The 16,876-nt window shown below is 53.1% G+C and overlaps 1 protein-coding gene across 1 annotated transcript in view; it reads right to left on the bottom strand.

Annotated features, from left to right (window-relative positions):
- The window catches only part of DLEC1 (DLEC1 cilia and flagella associated protein), a 42,003-nt gene extending 30,687 nt beyond the window's left edge, over nucleotides 1-11,316 (bottom strand). Inside the window, exons 1-6 of the mRNA XM_058657192.1 lie at nucleotides 10,873-11,316; nucleotides 7,492-7,642; nucleotides 5,681-5,791; nucleotides 4,566-4,762; nucleotides 4,146-4,357; nucleotides 3,641-3,719 (exon numbers count right to left, since the gene is read on the bottom strand). Of these exons, the coding sequence (XP_058513175.1) occupies nucleotides 3,641-3,719; nucleotides 4,146-4,357; nucleotides 4,566-4,762; nucleotides 5,681-5,791; nucleotides 7,492-7,642; nucleotides 10,873-11,283 (1,161 nt within the window). The 5' untranslated portion in view covers nucleotides 11,284-11,316. The remainder of the gene's footprint in view (nucleotides 1-3,640; nucleotides 3,720-4,145; nucleotides 4,358-4,565; nucleotides 4,763-5,680; nucleotides 5,792-7,491; nucleotides 7,643-10,872) is intronic.
- Nucleotides 11,317-16,876: the final 5,560 nt, after the last annotated feature.

Below are 16,876 nucleotides of genomic sequence, written 5' to 3'. Positions count from 1 at the left end.
AAACTTCTTCCTCAGTGGAGCAAAATCTCGCAGTCTCAGGCTGTGATTGCCCGGGAACCTAGGCTCCCACAGTTGGTCTCAGAGGGGTCCTATGTCATCAGACCCTCAAGATGTAGTTCTGGGGTGGGGTTATCTGCCCACGTGGTGATTATAAAACTCCTAGCCAAGGGCCAGTGCTGTGGTGTAGCGGGTTAGACACTTTGACTCTGGCATATCCTTTGGACACCAGTGTGAGTCCCAGCTGCTCCATTTCTGATCCAGCTCCTGGCTAATGGGCAGTGGAGCATGGCTCAAGCCCTTGGGCCCCTGCATCCCATGTGGGAGACTCAAAAGAAGCTTCTGGCTCCTGGCTGCGGCCTGCCCCAAGCCCCAGCCTTTGTAGCCATCTTGGAAATGAACCAGCAGCAGAAGAAAGATGAATCTCTCTCTCCCTCCCTCCCTCCCTCTCTGTAATTCTTTCAATAAAAACGAAAATGTAGATAAATCTTTAAGAAAGAATCCCCAGCCCAGCATGGTTGCCTAACGGCTAAAGTTCTTGCTTTGCACACATCGGGATCGCATGTGAGCAGCAGTTCTAATCCCAGCGGCCCCGCTTCCCATCCAGCTCCCTGCTTGTGACCTGGGAAAGCAGTCGAGCACAGCCTAAAGCTTTGGGTCCCCGCACCCGCGTGGGAGACCCTGGAAGAGCTCCAGGCTTCGGATCGGCTCAGTTCTGGCCTTTGCAGCCGCTTGGGGAGTGAATCAGCAGACAGAAGATCTTCGTCTCTGTATATCTGATTTTGCAATAAAAATAAATAAATCTTAAAAAAAAACAAAACCTAGCTTACGGCAAGCAGTGGGACTGTCACAATTACTGACTTACACTAGCGGTCAGCTGGAATGAGGTGCAGGTGGGGCATGGGGCAGAGTGGCGGCTGTGGTGGAAGCAGAGGTCACTGTGAGGGCGGCAGGCTTGCAGGTGCCAACTGGCAGCTGCTGGGAGGACATTCCTGGCATTCCTGGACCACATGTGGCGGTGTTTGTGTTTACTTCTCCCTGGGTCTGGCCGGTGTTCTTAACCTACTATTTTCTGCACCTGTGTTGTTAAGGCTGGCTTATGTGTTTTGTTTTGTTTTTAATTTGGTGCCAAGATAACCTTAGATTTCTCACCGAAGAATGAAAGGGTAGGCTCTGCCTTTTCCCAGTGTCTGAAACAATAATTCTGTACAATAGGCAGTAGCTTGAATGCCCCTGGTATGCACCTGTGAAGTGACAGGGGGCATCGCAAGTTGCTTCTTTGCTTGTTTGTTTGTTTGTTTGTTTGTTTGTTTAGGCTATATTCATCGCAGTTGGACAGCCCCATGGCTCATGCAGCCAGAGAATTATATAAGGCTGTGAAACTAGAAACCCTGCGCACTGGCCCAGTCCCACCCTGCCTTCTCTCCCTCTCCAGGGAACAGGGCATTCTTGCTTTAGCGGATGATTCTGGCATGAATTGGCACCACTCCCAGCTGTGTGCCGTTAGCTCTTTTGGTTGGAAGCTTTCTGTCTTCCTGGCCCGCACCCAGCCTCTCCCGGCCCCACTGCACATTCTGTCCCTCTCCCATCCACCCAGGGCAGTTCCAGAGCAGGTTGGATGGGAAACCATGGGTCCCTCTAGGTGTGTTCGCAGGTGGACGTGAAGTGGACTCGGATGTCATCTGCTCCCTTCATTAGCCTTTGGCTGCAATTCCTGATCAATTCATTATGTTGTTTACAAATGTATCATGTTGTTTACAAATGTACCTATCAATAATCCAAGTTCCTTTCCACTCCTCTACAACTGTCATGCTTCGAGGTCAGGGACTCTCACCCAAATGTCACTTCCATAAATAAACTTCCCCTGGAGCCTCCCCGACGTCTGATCTGGGCTGGCTGTGACCACAAAGGTGGCTGAGTTAGAAGTCACCCATTTGTAACTATTTTTTTTTTAAAGATGTATCTATTTCTATTAGAAATGTAGATTTACAGAGAGGAGAGATAGAACGAGTTTCCATCCACTGGTTCACTCCCCAAGTGGCCACAATGGTTAGCACTGAGCCAATCCAAAGCCAGGAACCAGGAGTATCTTTTGGGTTTGCCTTGTGGGTGCAGGGTCCCAAGGCTTTGGGCTTGGCTGCTAGGCCATCGCACCGGGCCCAACATTTAGGTTTCTTTTTTAAGATTTTATTATTATTATTGGAAAGTCGTATATACAGAGAGGAGGAGAGACAGAGAGGAAGATCTTCCGTCCGATGTTTCACTCCCCAAGTGAGCCGCAACGGGCCGGTACACGCCAATCCGATGCCGGGAACCAGGAACCTCTTCCTGGTCTCCCACGAGACTGCAGGGTCCCAAGGCTTTGGGCCATCCTTGATTGCTTTCCCAGGCCACAAGCAGGGAGCTGGATGGGAAGTGGAGCTGCCGGGATTAGAACTAGTGCCCGTATGGGATCCTGGCATGTTCAAGGTGAGGACTTTAGCCACTAGACTACTGCACCAGGCCCATCTTATTTATTTTAAATAGGCTATTGGACCATAGATTTCCTTAGATTAAAACCTAAATGTTGGGCCCGGAGGCGTGGCCTAGCGGCTAAAGTCCTCGCCTTGAACGCCCCGGGATCTCATATGGGCGCCGGTTCTAATTCCGGCAGCTCCACTTCCCATCCAGCTCCCTGCTTGTGGCCTGGGAAAGCAATCAAGGATGGCCCAAAGCCTTGGGACCCTGCACCTGTGTGGGAGACCTGGAGGAGGCTCAGGGCTCCTGGCTTCGGACTGGCTCAGCTCTGGCCTGTTGCGGCTGCTTGGGGAATGGATCATTGGATGGAGGATTTTCCTTTCTGTCTCACCTCCTCTCCTCCTCCTCTCTGTATGTCTGACTTTGCAATGAAAATAAATAAACCTTTAAAATCAATCCATAAATAGGATGGATGCAGAAGGGGGCACGAAGAGGTGCCCACTGACAGCCAGGACTTGGAGTGTGTTGAGGGCAGTGACATGGCTGCCTTGTTGTAATACTTGTCTGTCAGAAACACTTCCCGCAGGGGTGAGTGAAGACAGAGGCCACCCTAGACATCTCTTTATGAGATTCTGAGGCATGCATGCACACAAGGACACTCGCAAGTAGCAGGGGTCAAAGATGACAGCATATTTGCCAACCATGGATGCCCATAGAAGCTGGGTGATGGGCTCATGACTGTCCATTAGAGCCTTCTCTGGTTTTGCATGCAGTTTAGAAATGCCAGAATAAGGGTTTTGGAAAACAAGGGAGACAGCAGGGTGGGAATAAATAAAAAATGATTTCTGGGGCTGGCACTGTGGCACAGTAGGTTAAACCCAGCCTCTGGTGTTAGCATCCCATATGGGTACTGCTTCAAGTCCGGCTGCTCTGCTTCCCATCCCACTCCCTGCTAATGCACCTGGGAAAGCAGAAGAAGATGGCTAAGTGTTTGAGCCCCTGCACCCACATGAGAGACCTGGAAGAGGCTCCTGGCTTTGGGCCGGCCCAGCTCCAGTCATCACAGCTATCTGGGAAGTGAACCAACAGGTTGATTTCTCTCTGTGTCTCTAATTCTCCCTGTAAGTCTGCCTTTCAAAGAAACAAACATAAATCTTTACAGAAACAGAAAAACAAAGATTTCTACCTCATAGACTGATCCAATTTCATAATCTGTGAAAAACACGATCGGTGGCTTGGCTAGAAACACTGGGGTGTCGGCACAGCTGTAGCAGAGAAGAATCGGGGAGAGAGGTGGTCAGTTTTATCCTCATTGGGTCATGACTGACCACCATAGAAGCCCCTGAGGACATCTGTCCCCTTCCGTAGGAAGAGAGCTAAACACACTCCACCACCAAGTATCTGCCATGAGTCCAACTTTGAACACTGTTGTTTTTAAGACACGCGAGTCCGATGAAAGGGGCAGGTGGCTATGGGGTCTCCTGCCGGTTGACCTAGACCACTCAGATGCAAAGAAAGAGCCAACCCCAAGTGCTTTTTCTCAAGACGTTGGCAGGGCAGAAAAGCATGAATCCAGGACTCTGAGGGGATCCCAAAGCCCCACTCCAGCGTCACCCCATAAAGCTCTCTAGCATCCTCTAAAACCAGACCAGCCCCAAGGCCTCCCAGGGGTCACTTTCAGAGAGTCACACCTCCACTCAGGCTGCGTGCTCTCCGTATCTCTTGCTGGCACGGGCTTCTTGCTTGCAAAAATGAGAGACTTGCCGCCATGCAGGGTGTTAGGGGGGGAAAACCGAGGGTTTCTCAGGAAGTCATTCCGGCTCCTCTTCCGGGTGAGCAGGGCTTGCTCCACTGGCGTCCATACTTGGCTCGCCTGCTTGTAGCTCTTCCGAGGACTTGCACCCTTTGCAAAGTCACAGGAATACAGACTCAGCCACCTGGATCTCCCAACCCACCACAGCCCACGTGGGCTCCACTCTGTTCATGGAGCATACTTCTGTGTCATCTGAACTCTTTACCCCTGCCGTACCCTTGGCCCTCCCTACCCACCCTTCCCAATCAACACCACCTGACACTGGCCCCACTGGCCACACACAACCTCCAGAACTAACCTTGGCAGTTTCTTTGGCCCTGAGTTTGAGCTTGGGAGTTAAATCCCAACTCTCGCTGTCCACTGTGTGGTCTAACTCTTCTTCGGACACTGTCGTCCCCTTCCGGCACGGGGCCAGCTTCTGGGTTAGAGTCTTGTTCTGGTTGGAATGCCTCTCAGAACTAAAGGTCGGCTTGGAGCATCCCGGGAGGTCCAAGCCTGGGACAGGAGGGAGACACCCCTGAGTTGCCATAGCGCAGTGAGGCGCGGACAGCACTAAGACAACCCAAGCAAAACTCCGAATGCCTAGCCGTGCAGAAATGGTCTCCCAACATTCACAATTTGTACCCCAGATGCAACTGGGGTCCCCCTCCAGCCTTATTACTGTGGGAATTTATTCTGCCTGTGAGCTTTACAGCTGTGGGGTTAAAATATCTTTCAGCTCTGCCACACACAGTAACAGGTACACATGCCCCATGCGGGGATGTGCTTTGTAAAATAATTACACGCCCCATCAAAGCGTTGCTAGTAACCTACACCTGTCAGGTCATCCCCCTAAGGGTTCCGTGAATGAGAAATTGGTAGCAAGAAATATACCACATTCTTCTTAACAACACCTGGTGTCCCTGTTTGCCTGCGTAAGAGGACGAGTTTCAAGCTAATGTTAAAATTCCAAGTAGCTAAGTGTCCACACCTAACATTTCCTGCTACCGCTTCCTGGCATCACTTCCCCAAGGGCCTTAGACCATCCCTGGAGGTCTTTCTCATCAGCACTAGTGATTCTTGGAGTCCCACCCCTCCCCACCACCCTCCCACAAACGGAGAGCTTGTCTCCTGAACCTGGTGTGGCTGGAAGTGTGGCCACTCCACATCGTGACTCTGCCAAGATCCACCTGCCCACTTAAACAGCTCGGGAAGCTGGCCCAACCATTCTCTCTCTCTCTCTCTCTCTCTCTCTCTCTCTTTCTCTCTCTCTCTCTCACACACACACACACACACACACACACACACACACTCAATTTCACTCCCTCAGTAATCATTATCAGCACAGAAGAGATGGGCCAAGGTGAGGAGTCCGAGGTGGCTTACTGCTTCCACGCCCCAACATTCAGGATGTTCGAGAGCCACAAGGCTTACCTTTGGGTGCAGAGCAAAACGGCACTGTTTGGTCGTAGTAGTCTTCCGGGCAGATGAGGTGGTGCTTGCGTAGCAGTTCACTGTCCACGCACCACCTGAAGACAGTCTTCACTACACGGGAAGGGAGACAAAGCCATCTCAGCCACACTGGCCTTCCAGTACCTGCCCCAAAGCCCAGGCCACGGAGCCTTCTCTCTGCCGGGAGCCACGTGGCTACTTAGAACATCATGTACAGGCAGGCTGTACCAAATGATCAATTTAAAAATGAACCTGCTGGGGACGGTGCTGTGGTGCAACTGGTTCAGCTCCTGGCTGCTGCTCTTCCAATCCAGTGCCCCACTAATGCACCCAAGAAAGCAGCAGAAGGTACCCAAGTCCATGGGACCCTGCTACCTGTGTGCTCTCAGTTACCGGCCATTGGCTTCGATGCAACCATTAGGGGAATGAATCAGCAGATGGGAGATCTTTTTTTCTCTCTCTCTCTTTTACTGTGTAACTCTACCTTTCAAATAAACAAAAATGTTTAAATATGTATGTTTAAAATTGTTTTCTTATTGAAAAATTAAATTATGGCTTGGCACAATGGCTCAATTGGTAACTCCTCCCCTTACAAGCACTGGGATCCCATATGGCCATTGGCTTATGTCCCGGCTGCTCCAGTTCCCATCTAACTCCTGGGAAGCAGCGGAGGATGGCTCAAATCCTTGGATCCCTGCATCCATATGGGAGATCCAGTGGAAGCTCCTGGATCCTGGTTTTAGACCAGCCCAATTTCTTGAACAAATCAGCCGCTTAAGGAAAAATACCAGCATGGAGGCAGCTGATACAGTAATCCCAGGTGGTTTGGACAGGGATGCCAGATAAGGGGCAGCGTGGGGGTGTTCTCTGAGAATGTGCCTCCATGAAGAACTTGCTTCCTGCCTCTGCTACTCTTTGTAAATCTTCCTTTCCAACAAAAATAAATAGAGGAGGAAAAGGAGGAAGGAGAAGGGGAGGAAAGAGGAAAAAAAGGAGAGAAAAGGGAAGAGGAAGAATAAGAAAGAAAGAAAGAAAGAAAGAAAGAAAGAAAGAAAAGAAAAGGGAGGGAGAGGAAGGAAGGAAGGAAGGGAGGGAAACAGCCACGGCAACCTGGCAACAACACAGACAGCAAGGAAAGACCAGAGAATCCTTCCCAAATGGAGGGGTGTCAGACAGACACATGGCAGGTCAATACCATAGCGCAGTAGGCTAACCTGCAGCCTATGGCGCTGGCATCCCACTGGAGCTCTGGTTCAAGTCTTGGCCGCTCCCCATTCAATCCAGCTCCTTACCAATGTGTCTGAGAAAGCAACAGAGCAAGGCCAAAGGCCTTGGGCCTGCACCCGCACAGGAGACCCACTAGACATGCTTGGCTCCTAGCTTCAGACCAGCCTAGGACTGGCCTTTGCGGCTATTTGGGGAGTAAACCAATGATTGGAGGATCTCTCTCTCCGTAACTCTAGCTTTGAAGCAAAATAAATATTAAAAAAAAAAAAAAAAAAGACAGATGGTGACTGCACACAATCTGGGACCATCTGGGATGGTCCTGGCCATGACCCTGGGATGGTCCTGGCCATGACCCTGGGAGATGGCTGAAGGACCTCAACAGGAGTTGCGGGCTGGGCAGCAGCTATCTGATTGGCATGGGGACAGGTGTGTGGCTGTGTAGAGCGTGACAGGTGAGCATGCTGGGTGGTAACAAAACCCGTGTGCACCCTGCTCCCCTAATGCTTAGCAGAACTGGAGATGGGTCATAGCGCCAGGGACCAATACGGCCAGCTCTCTGTACCCACCTGGAGGCAACTTGACCAAGACCTCGTCAGTCGGTCCTCGGGCCTGGTTCATGACACGCTCTGTCTCCGCAAGTGCCCGTGCGCGGGCCTGGATAATGTGTCTCTCTAGCATCCCGATCTCAGCCAGCCGCTGCTTATACAGCTCTCGGATCTGGAGGGGAAGAACGGGCAGAGGGCACACTAGAGCATCAGGCCCTGAGGCTGTATCTGACCCCATCCTAGAGGTCACCCCCATGAAGACACAGCAAAAGATGGACAGCTACCCGGACCATCTGGCCCAGCCACTCCCCCCCTCAAGAGCTGAACACCGGAGATGACAAAAACAATCCACACACTTCCTCTTGATGTCACAGTAAAGACGGCCACCACGCACACAGGAGATACTGGGATTCTTCAACAAGCTTGCGAAGCACAGAGTTAAAAGGTACGCTTAAGGCATTGTGGAACATGGAGTTAAGCCAATGCTTGTGACACCTGCAGTTCATATGGAGGTGTCAGTTTGAGTTCCTGCCACTCTGCTTCTGACCCAGTTCCCTGCTGATGTGCCCAGGAAGCAGCAGATGACGACTCCAAGGTCCAAGTCCCTACCACTCTTGTGGGAGATGCAGAGGAAGTCGTTGGCTCCTGCAATCAGCCTGGTTCAACCTTGGCCTTGCGGTTCTTTGGAGAGTGAACCAGTCGATGGAAGATCTTTCCCTCTGTCTCTCCCTCTCTCTGCTGCCCTTTCAGCTAAATATATAAATGATTATTTTGTGCTATTTTTTTTTTTAAGAATTGCTGATCACATAGGATTGAGGAAGTAATGAAGATGGGAAGAGGATTATCTGTGCTCTTGGGAGACAGCGGCCAGGAGCATCCCTTAAAGGACTGTGCTTTGTGTCACGTGACCTCTCGTCTGGGTCGGCTCACAATCCCTGATCCCATTTCTTGGATGTAGGGATCATGATTTTAGACACCCATCTCTCACTGGGTGTCTCCTCCGCTGGACAGACTTGGTTAACCCTCTGAGTAACCCACAGGGTACACATTGCTATGATCCCTTTATAGATGAGGAAACCGAGCCTTGTAGCAGCAAGGATCACCCCCAATCATGCAAGTGGGGTGTGGAGAAGCCAGGATTCAAACCCCCGGGGGAAGGGTCAGTTCCAGAGCGTTTGTCCCTCATATTCAGACCACCCAATCTGTCCACCAGCAGCTGGAGGGGAGGCCAGCAGCCAACAGGGCCCAACAGGCATCCCACACAGGATGGAGCGGGGTACCTCTCCAGGAGTGTGGATGCCAGTCCCGCACACCCAGCCAAATGGCACAGTGAGAAGACGGAGGGAAAAGAGAGACGTGACCGCATGGCAAGGAGTGAATGGTAGGGGTCGCTCTTTTCCCAGTTTCTGCTTTGTAATTCTAAAACGAATCCATGTGGATAGAGACAGCCCAACAATGCAGAATTCTGCAAAGAACATTGAAGTGCTCCATCCCAAGGGAGAGACTAACATTCTGAGACAAAACTCTTCAGCTTTCTCTCCATGCACACATACGTATTTTTAAGAAATGAGGTCTTCCTGGGGCCAGCACAGTGGCACATCAGGCTAATCCTTCAGCTGCTGGACCAGCATCCTGCAGTTCATATCCTGGATACTCCACTTCTGATCCAGCTCTTAGTTATGGACTGGGAAAGCAGTGGAGGATGACTCAGATCCTCGGGTCCTGCACCCATGTGGGAGGCCCAGAAGAAGCTCCTGATTCCTGGCTTCAGATCAGCTCAGTTCTATCCGTTGTGGCCACTGGAGAGTGAGTCAGCAGCTGGAAGATCTCTCTTTTTGTCTCTGTCTCTCCTTCTCTGTAAATGTGCCTCTCAAATAAAAATCTTTTTAATGCTGAGATCATCCGAATATTATTATCATGTGATGTTTTTGCTACTTTAGCAACTGGCATGAAGCTGCCTATGCCTATAAAATGTGTAACTCACTCTTTAATAATCACATAGCATGCCAACTCAAAGTCCAGATATATTACTATTGATCACTCTTTACATTTATTTTTCTTTTTTTTTTTTAATTTATTTTTGGGCCTGCCGCGATAGCCTAGTGGCTAAAGTCCTTGCCTTGAACGCACTGGGATTGCATACAGGCGCTGGTTCTAATCCTGGTGGCCCCACTTCCCATCCAACTCCCTGCTTGTGGCCTGGGAAAGCAGTCTAGGACGGCCCAAAGCCTTGGGACCCTGAACCCGCGTGGGAGACCTGGAGGAGGTTCCTGGCTCCTTGCTTCGGATTGGCGCAACTCTAGCCACTGCGGTCACTTGGGGAGTGAGCCATGGGACGGAAGATTCTCCCCTCTGTCTCACCTTCTTTCTGTATATCTGCCTTTCCAATAAGAATAAATAAATCTTTAAAAACTTATTTTTATTGGAAAGGCAGATTTTCCAGAGAGAGAAGGGAAGACAAACATCTCCATCCCTGGATGACAGCAGAAGCCACAGCTGAGCTCACCTGAAGCCGGGAGCCGGGAGCCTCTTCTGGATCTCCCACATGGATGCGGGGACTCAAGGGCTTGAGTCACCTCCACTGCTTTTCCAGGCCATAACCAGAGCAGGTCAGAAGTGGAGCAGCTGAAACTCGAACAAGCGCTCATACACTTTGCTGGCGCTGCAAGGCAGGATTAACTCGTCAAGCACTGCGCCATCCTCCCACTCTACATTTCTCTGCATTCTGAAATTATTCCAGTGGATATTTTCATTATTTTTTAACTGTCCCCCCCCAATCAAAGCATTTAAAAATGAAAAGAGGGCTCATTTTCTACCCCAGTTCAGATCCTAGCACAGTGACTCCATGGGAAACGTACTAAAGCGTGTCATCTGGTCTTTGATTGTGGAGTTTATAGCTTTTCAGGCTCCATAAACTCCGGCTGAATTGGCTGAAGTCTTGGCAGGATGTAGGGGTGGTCTGGGAAGAACTGAGGTTGGGCTGCCGTCTGCATTTCCGGAGGGATACAGTCCTAAAGTTTCGTGGGTATCTCACATAGTCGAGGGATACTCGGTTCCTGAGTGCTATCCACCCCAGTGTCATTGCAAGTCTTGGAGGAAAAGTGGCAGGCGTGTGTCCACCTGTGTCGTGCGGAATCCCCTCTGACCAAGGACCTGAATGAGGCTGAGGGGCGGGGCTGCACGTCGCATAAGGAGTGTGGCAGAGGACAGAGCTGAGGGCAGAGGAAGGAGGAAGCGCCAAGATTGAGGAGAGGCGAGGCTGGAGCGAGGGATGAGCCGAGCTGGTGGGCAGTCGTGGCCGCCGCTGAGAGCCCGGGCGCGCGCGTGGACCCAAAGCGCGTCCTTCTCGGCCACCCAAGCACGGCCTGTCCCTGTAGGAACAACCACCGCCGGGGCCGATACCTGCTGTAGCTGGTCCACGAACGCCTCGTGGCGCTCATTCTCGCTGCCGCGGGCCTTAATCAGACTGGCGCTCACGTCCTCGCCGATGACCTCGGCCGAGTACAGGCTGCGGAAGACGCCGGTGAGCAGGTGCGAGATGTCCTGAGTGCGGAGAGAGGACGGACGCAGACGCAGCACCTTGGGCTCTGGAGGTGGCACCAGTGCCAGCGGCCCGACGCGCCGGGGCCGGGCCACCAAGCTAGAGGGGACCCCCTCGGGGTAAGCGAGCGAGGACAGCATGGAAGACTTCCAGGTGGACTGGCTGGGGCTGCTGTACTCTTCTGGAACCATGGTTGGCGCTGGAGTGATCCCCGAGTACGCGTAGCTCCGGGGCTCCGGGGACCTCCGCTCCTCCGCGTTGTTGGGCTCCATGGCAACTGGGACGCCACTGCAGCCAGCGCCGCCGCCCCCCCCCCCCCCGGGCCGCCCACGCCCGCTTCCGGCAACGCCTCTTCCGCCCGGCCAACCCTTCTCTGGGGTGGGGGTCGTGCTGGGTGTCGTCATCGCCCACGCTCGCAGCCTGGGCAGGCCGCTGGTGGCGTGCGTGGAGAGGCACCCCCTCTGCTTTGATTGGTCTAGCAGCTGTAGGCTCGCTCGGGCAACAGTTAACGGAACACGCGTTCTGCGATTGGGCTGGGCCGGGAACTGAAGTTACCAAAGGCATTCCAGTGGTGCTTCTGCAGGGGGGCATGCTCGGTCCTGCGTGCCTGTGTGTGGACGCACGCTTGTGCGATGGTGGGCCTGTGTCCGTGAGCATCGTGGTTGCGCGTGCATGCGTGCAGTGGTGGTGTATGTGTATGTGAATGCGTGCATGTGTGTGATTATGTGATGCGATTTGTGTGGTTTGCATGAGTGTGCATGCATGTATAGCTGTGTGTGCACATGTGTGCCTTGTGTACCTGATTGCATGTACGTGTGTGCACGTGTGTACCTTGTGTAGTTGATTGCATGTGTATGTGTGTGGCACGTTGCTTATATATGATTTGTGAGCATGATTGCGCATACGTGGGGTGTGTGCATTTATGAGTTGTATAATGTACACACGGTGTAATCGTGTGTGCACATGTGTGGGTGTCGGATGTGCATTGTAAATGTGATTGCATGTGTATGATTTGTGTGAGTGTGCATGTATGTGTATGTGTGAGTATAGGCACATGGGTGCTTATGTGCGTGTAAGAGAGGAGGGTAGAGGAACGGGGAGAGGCCACTGAAAGCAATAGCAGTGTAGTCCAGGAGGGCCAACGTGGAGGCAGCTGTGGTTGTCACAAACCATGGAGGACAGGAACTTTGCAGGGGAAGCAGTGAAGACCGAGAAGAGATTTAAAAGACTGAGCAACCCAGCTTCCTGAGTCATCAGGGCAGTGGAAATGAAAACCACTGTGATGCAACCACTCGCCCAGGAGGACAGCTGGCAATGAAGACTGGGCGAAGGCAGCACCAAGTGCCGGGCAGACATGAAGCAACTGGAATTTTCCTGCGAGCGGGAATGCAAGCCAGTCCAGACGATTGGCAGGCTCCTTACAGCCTGCAGGCTGGGATCCCATGCCTGGTCTCCAGGGAAAATGGAAAATTTTGTACCCACAAAACCTTTTACACAAATATGAATGCCACGTGAGTTGTTCGTAATCACCCAACACCATTTTGAAGCAGAAAAAAAAATTGAAATCTATGCCTAGTTTTTCCATGACAGGCATTGGCATGGAAATTGCTCACCCCTGAGAGCATGTGCTGTGTGAGGCAGTTTGGGCTGTGTTCCCAGGGACATGGGACGGCCTCCAGCAGTCTACAATGGGGCAGGTGATGGTTAACAGCTTCACGTCTTACAGCTCTGGTGGCCCTGGGAGCAGACAGGAAGGCAAGAGACCTTAGACACAGGTTTGAAAACCCACTTCCTGTGCCGTGGACGCGGGCCACTTCCGGCTACCACCACTGGGTGCTGGTCTGTACCTCTTCTGCCCTGTGAGCTGGGAAGCCAGGGCCCTTGCCCTGGACTGGATACTTGAGAGAATCCTGATTCAGGCCCCCACCGTCTATAGCCCCAGCTGCAGCCCACGGGGTGGCTGCCCCACAGGTACTTACAGCTTCTGCTTTGAGCTCCCACCCCCAGAGCTGCCAGCATGTGTCTGCTGGAATACAGTGAGAGCTTGGGCAGATGGGCTGTTTGCCCCGTTTCCATCTGCACATGAGGCCCCTGGTGGTGTACAAAGGAGCCATGGATGGAAGAGAAATGGAGCAGTCTCATGAACTCCTCTGTGAGCCGCACCTGCTTCTCTTTCTAGAACCTGCTCCGCCAGACTTGTTTGTTTCCCTCTGAGCTCCCACGTGTGTCTTTAGCCCTTTCCCCTCAAGAAATGATTTCCTTATCACTCCAGCTACATCTTCTGCCCGATATCTAGGAAGCATTTTACATTTTTCTAAAAAAAAAGAAGTATGTGACATTATGATGTCACACATATATCCAATCATCTGCTTCTTCTTTTTATGTCACGTGTGTTGTGTGATCATTTCTTTTTTTTTTTTTTTTTTTTTTTTTTTTTTTTTTTTTTACCGTATTTGTGTTCTGTGAGAGCTGACAAAGGACCACACCTTTTGGCTGCCTGCCAATCCAGCAGTGACAAGCAGCCCAGTTCTTTGGTGCGCATAGTACACTGGTCCTGGGGGATCACATCAGACCATTGTTTGACCAAAGGCGCTCTGCGTGTTAGCACTGGAGATGTTTCCAATCTTTCTCCCCACCTGATAGATTCCACCCATGTAGACTCGGCGCAGCATTCTGGGAGAGTCAACGGACACTTCAAACTCATTGTGCTGCGGATCACCACCTCCGCCTTGCACAGGATCGCTCACCCGGGAAGGCTGCTGAAGGCGCTCTGTCCACAGTAGTGGGCCTGGCCCTCTTCAAGCCACCCTTGTGTCAGTTCCCTGGCGCTCCAGCCTTCCAGCTGCCCAGGTTGACAAAAGCCGGGAGCCACCCTTGCACCCGCCCGCAGCCATGCCTGAGCCACATCCTCTTCTGCCTGAATCTGTTCCTTTCCTTGGGCTCCCTGTTTCTGGCCTGCTCCTTTGCAGTAGCCAGAAAGAGTCCCTGGAAACAGAGGCCTAAACAGGCCCCATCTCAGCTAGAAACTCCCCAAGTGCTCCCCACCTGTCCTGACATGGGAGTGAAAAGTCCCTTATAGGAGGTCCTGGTCCCCGCTGCCTCTCTCTGACTCCAGGAGTAGTGGGAGTGTCTGTTCCCTGTGGCTGGGCTGACATCCAGTGCCCCTGATGGCTGCACACAGCTCATTCTCTCACCAGAGGCTCCACTCACCTGTCCCCTGGCCGGGGCATTGCAGCCTGCCTGTGGCATGGCTGGGCCCCTTTACCCTCATTCTGCTTGTCCTCATTCTCATTTTCACCACGTAACATGGGTGCCCCTCTTCTTGCAAGGGCTTGCCTCCCGGTAAACCCACAGTGAGTTGAGAACAGTGAGGAGTGGATGCACCGACTTCTACTGGATCCACATGTTTGCCTTTGCACCTTCAGAATGTAGAAAACTCAGAAGTCAAACCACGTGAAGTCAGGGCTGGGTTGTGTCCTGCACAATCTGCGTAAGCTTCTCATAGGGTTAAAGGTTCAGGAGGCAGCAATTTGGGTTGTGTATTGCTCACTTATGGTTCTGGAACACACCAGTGTACAGTGGCTGTTCAGAAAGACATCAGATAAGCAGTAACAGGTTTTCAAATGGGGGCTTCAGGGTCTTTCTCAGCTCACTGAAGTCCCTCCTCCTGCCGGGGTGGGCTGGGCCTCCTCCCTCAAGTAGGGGTCAGAGGGCACATCTCCTCAGTGTTCCTTGCACTGTGTTCTGCCCCACGGGTATGGTGGAGTGGTCACTGGGATGTAGTCCAAAGGCAGGCGAGAACCACTTCACAAGGGAAGAGACAATAACATCCCACTAACATCATTCTGGAAAAATGACCCAAGGATCCCAAGCTGTGCTGGAATTTCCTGCTGGCTCAGGCAGGACCTCGCGGGCCACAGTGACTTCGTGGATCTCTGTCCGGAGCATCTATGCGGGGCAAGGTAGCCTCCACTTTGCTTCTCACTGCAGCTGGGAGCCGAAGCGAGCACAGATGGGGTCAGTCTTACAGCCTTGTGGGCAGCACGTCCTGGGCTCCATGGCACCCAGGATCCACATCATGGAGCAGGCTGGGTCTGGCATGACTGTAGGAGGGTAGGTCCAAGCTCAAGCCCTCCATCAGGGACTGGCTAATGCCAGGAGGGACTTGACCCCTTTGTCTTTGCAGATCCAAAAGTTTGTTTAGAGTCTGATGGCATATCAACACAGGTTTACATGGCCAACAGCCTGCTGTGCCTTGTGATGGAGACTCTAAAGACAGGGAGAGAGTGAAGCCCTACTCAGGCTTACAGGTGTGTGCATCGGGGTGGGCAGAGCCTGCCCACGCTGCAAACTGGCACGGGTGGTGGATCACACCCCTGCTCTGGATCTCAAATGAGGGTGACAGGAGCAAGGTGTGCAGGCAGGCATGGGTACTGGCACCAGAGTATCCAGCAGCCCACATCCACCCCTCCCACAGACTGAGGATTCCTGGATTCCCAGGTTGGGGGTGTGAGCTGAAGTCGGCTCTGCTCTGCGCACCAAGCCCGAGCCAGCTTGCAGAGCCCCTTGAGTCACTAGAAATTTGGGCACCTCTGCAGAGGGAAGCTGGATTTGGAGGCGCGCGTCACTCAGATGCCTGGTCGGGCGCGGACGGCAGAGAGAGCAGCAACTTTGTGGGACAGGGCAAAACTTCTTGCTTTGCCTCCACAAAGAGCTCAGGCCCCAGCAGAGATCAGCTGAGCACCTCAGCCTGGGAGGTGGGAAGGTGGCCTGGCAGGAAGAGTTAGGGTTGACACAGGTCACAGCTGCTGCCTGCTGAGCAGGGTGTGGCCCAACCCTCCTCTCTGGCAGAACTTGCCTGCATAGGCGAGCTCTGAGTCAGCCATGCCCATCCTGCGGCAGCAACTCTAGGCTGGGAGGTGGCGGGCTGGTGGGTGGGGGCCAGAAGCCAGGAAGAAGGTCCCGTGCGAGGTGAGTTTAGAGTGCACCGAAGAGGAGCCCCTTGCAGTCCCACTTGGTACCAGAACCTCAAGGGGAATAGCGCTGACAGTCTCCCAGAGGTCAGATTTAGAGTCAGCATGCTGGCCCCTGAAAGGAGCCCCTCCTCCCTCTCCCGTTCCTAGACTGGGGGTCCAAGGGGAGGCGTGCCAAGGGCAGTGGAACTGAGATGGAGCTGGAAGGAGCAAGCTCTGCCAGAGGGTAGGGTGGAAAGTGACATGTCCAGCGTGCGGTCTCAGAGCTGGGACCCTGTACTCCAGCCAGGGGTCTTCCATACGCTCACATAGATGTTGGCAGCCATAAGACCTGAATGGCTTCACTGGCCAGCACATGCCACACCCACATCCATGCCCACCTGTGGTCTGTGGGTACTCTCAGAGAGGATCTCAGCCCAGGACCTCCTTGTCCACTCAAGAAGGCCCCTGTAAGAAGAGATCCAGGGGTCCTGATCCCTGCCCTGCACAGATCTTTAGGGGGGATTTGTGGTAGCAGATGGGCTGTGGGGCGCTCAGAGGGCGGCTTTCAGCACCTGCCCCCTCGTCCAAGACGTTCGGAAGCCCCCCAGCAACAGCGATAAGTTCTCAGACAAGGTCCCTGCTCTGTCTACTTCCCAAGAGGGAACGCACACTGCGCGGGAGACTGCGGCGGGCCCGGGACCGCAGCCCGGGTGGACGCCGGGCTCCTGCTAGCATCGCCCACAGAAAGGGTGTGGAGCCGGGCGGCCGGTACTAATGACAGGGCGCTCAGCCTGCGGGTGGCGGCAGCGAAGGAAGCCGGAGGGATCTGGCTATTTCTGGCCGGGGCGCGCCTCCCGGCCCGGCGGCTGCCGGCCCCAGAAGAGGCGGGGAGAGGCACGGGTTGGTGGGC

This window comes from Ochotona princeps, chromosome 30 (assembly GCF_030435755.1).
Source record: "Ochotona princeps isolate mOchPri1 chromosome 30, mOchPri1.hap1, whole genome shotgun sequence".
NCBI classification, from domain to species: Eukaryota; Metazoa; Chordata; class Mammalia; order Lagomorpha; family Ochotonidae; genus Ochotona; species Ochotona princeps.
This window is presented reverse-complemented; position numbering and strand designations above follow the sequence as displayed.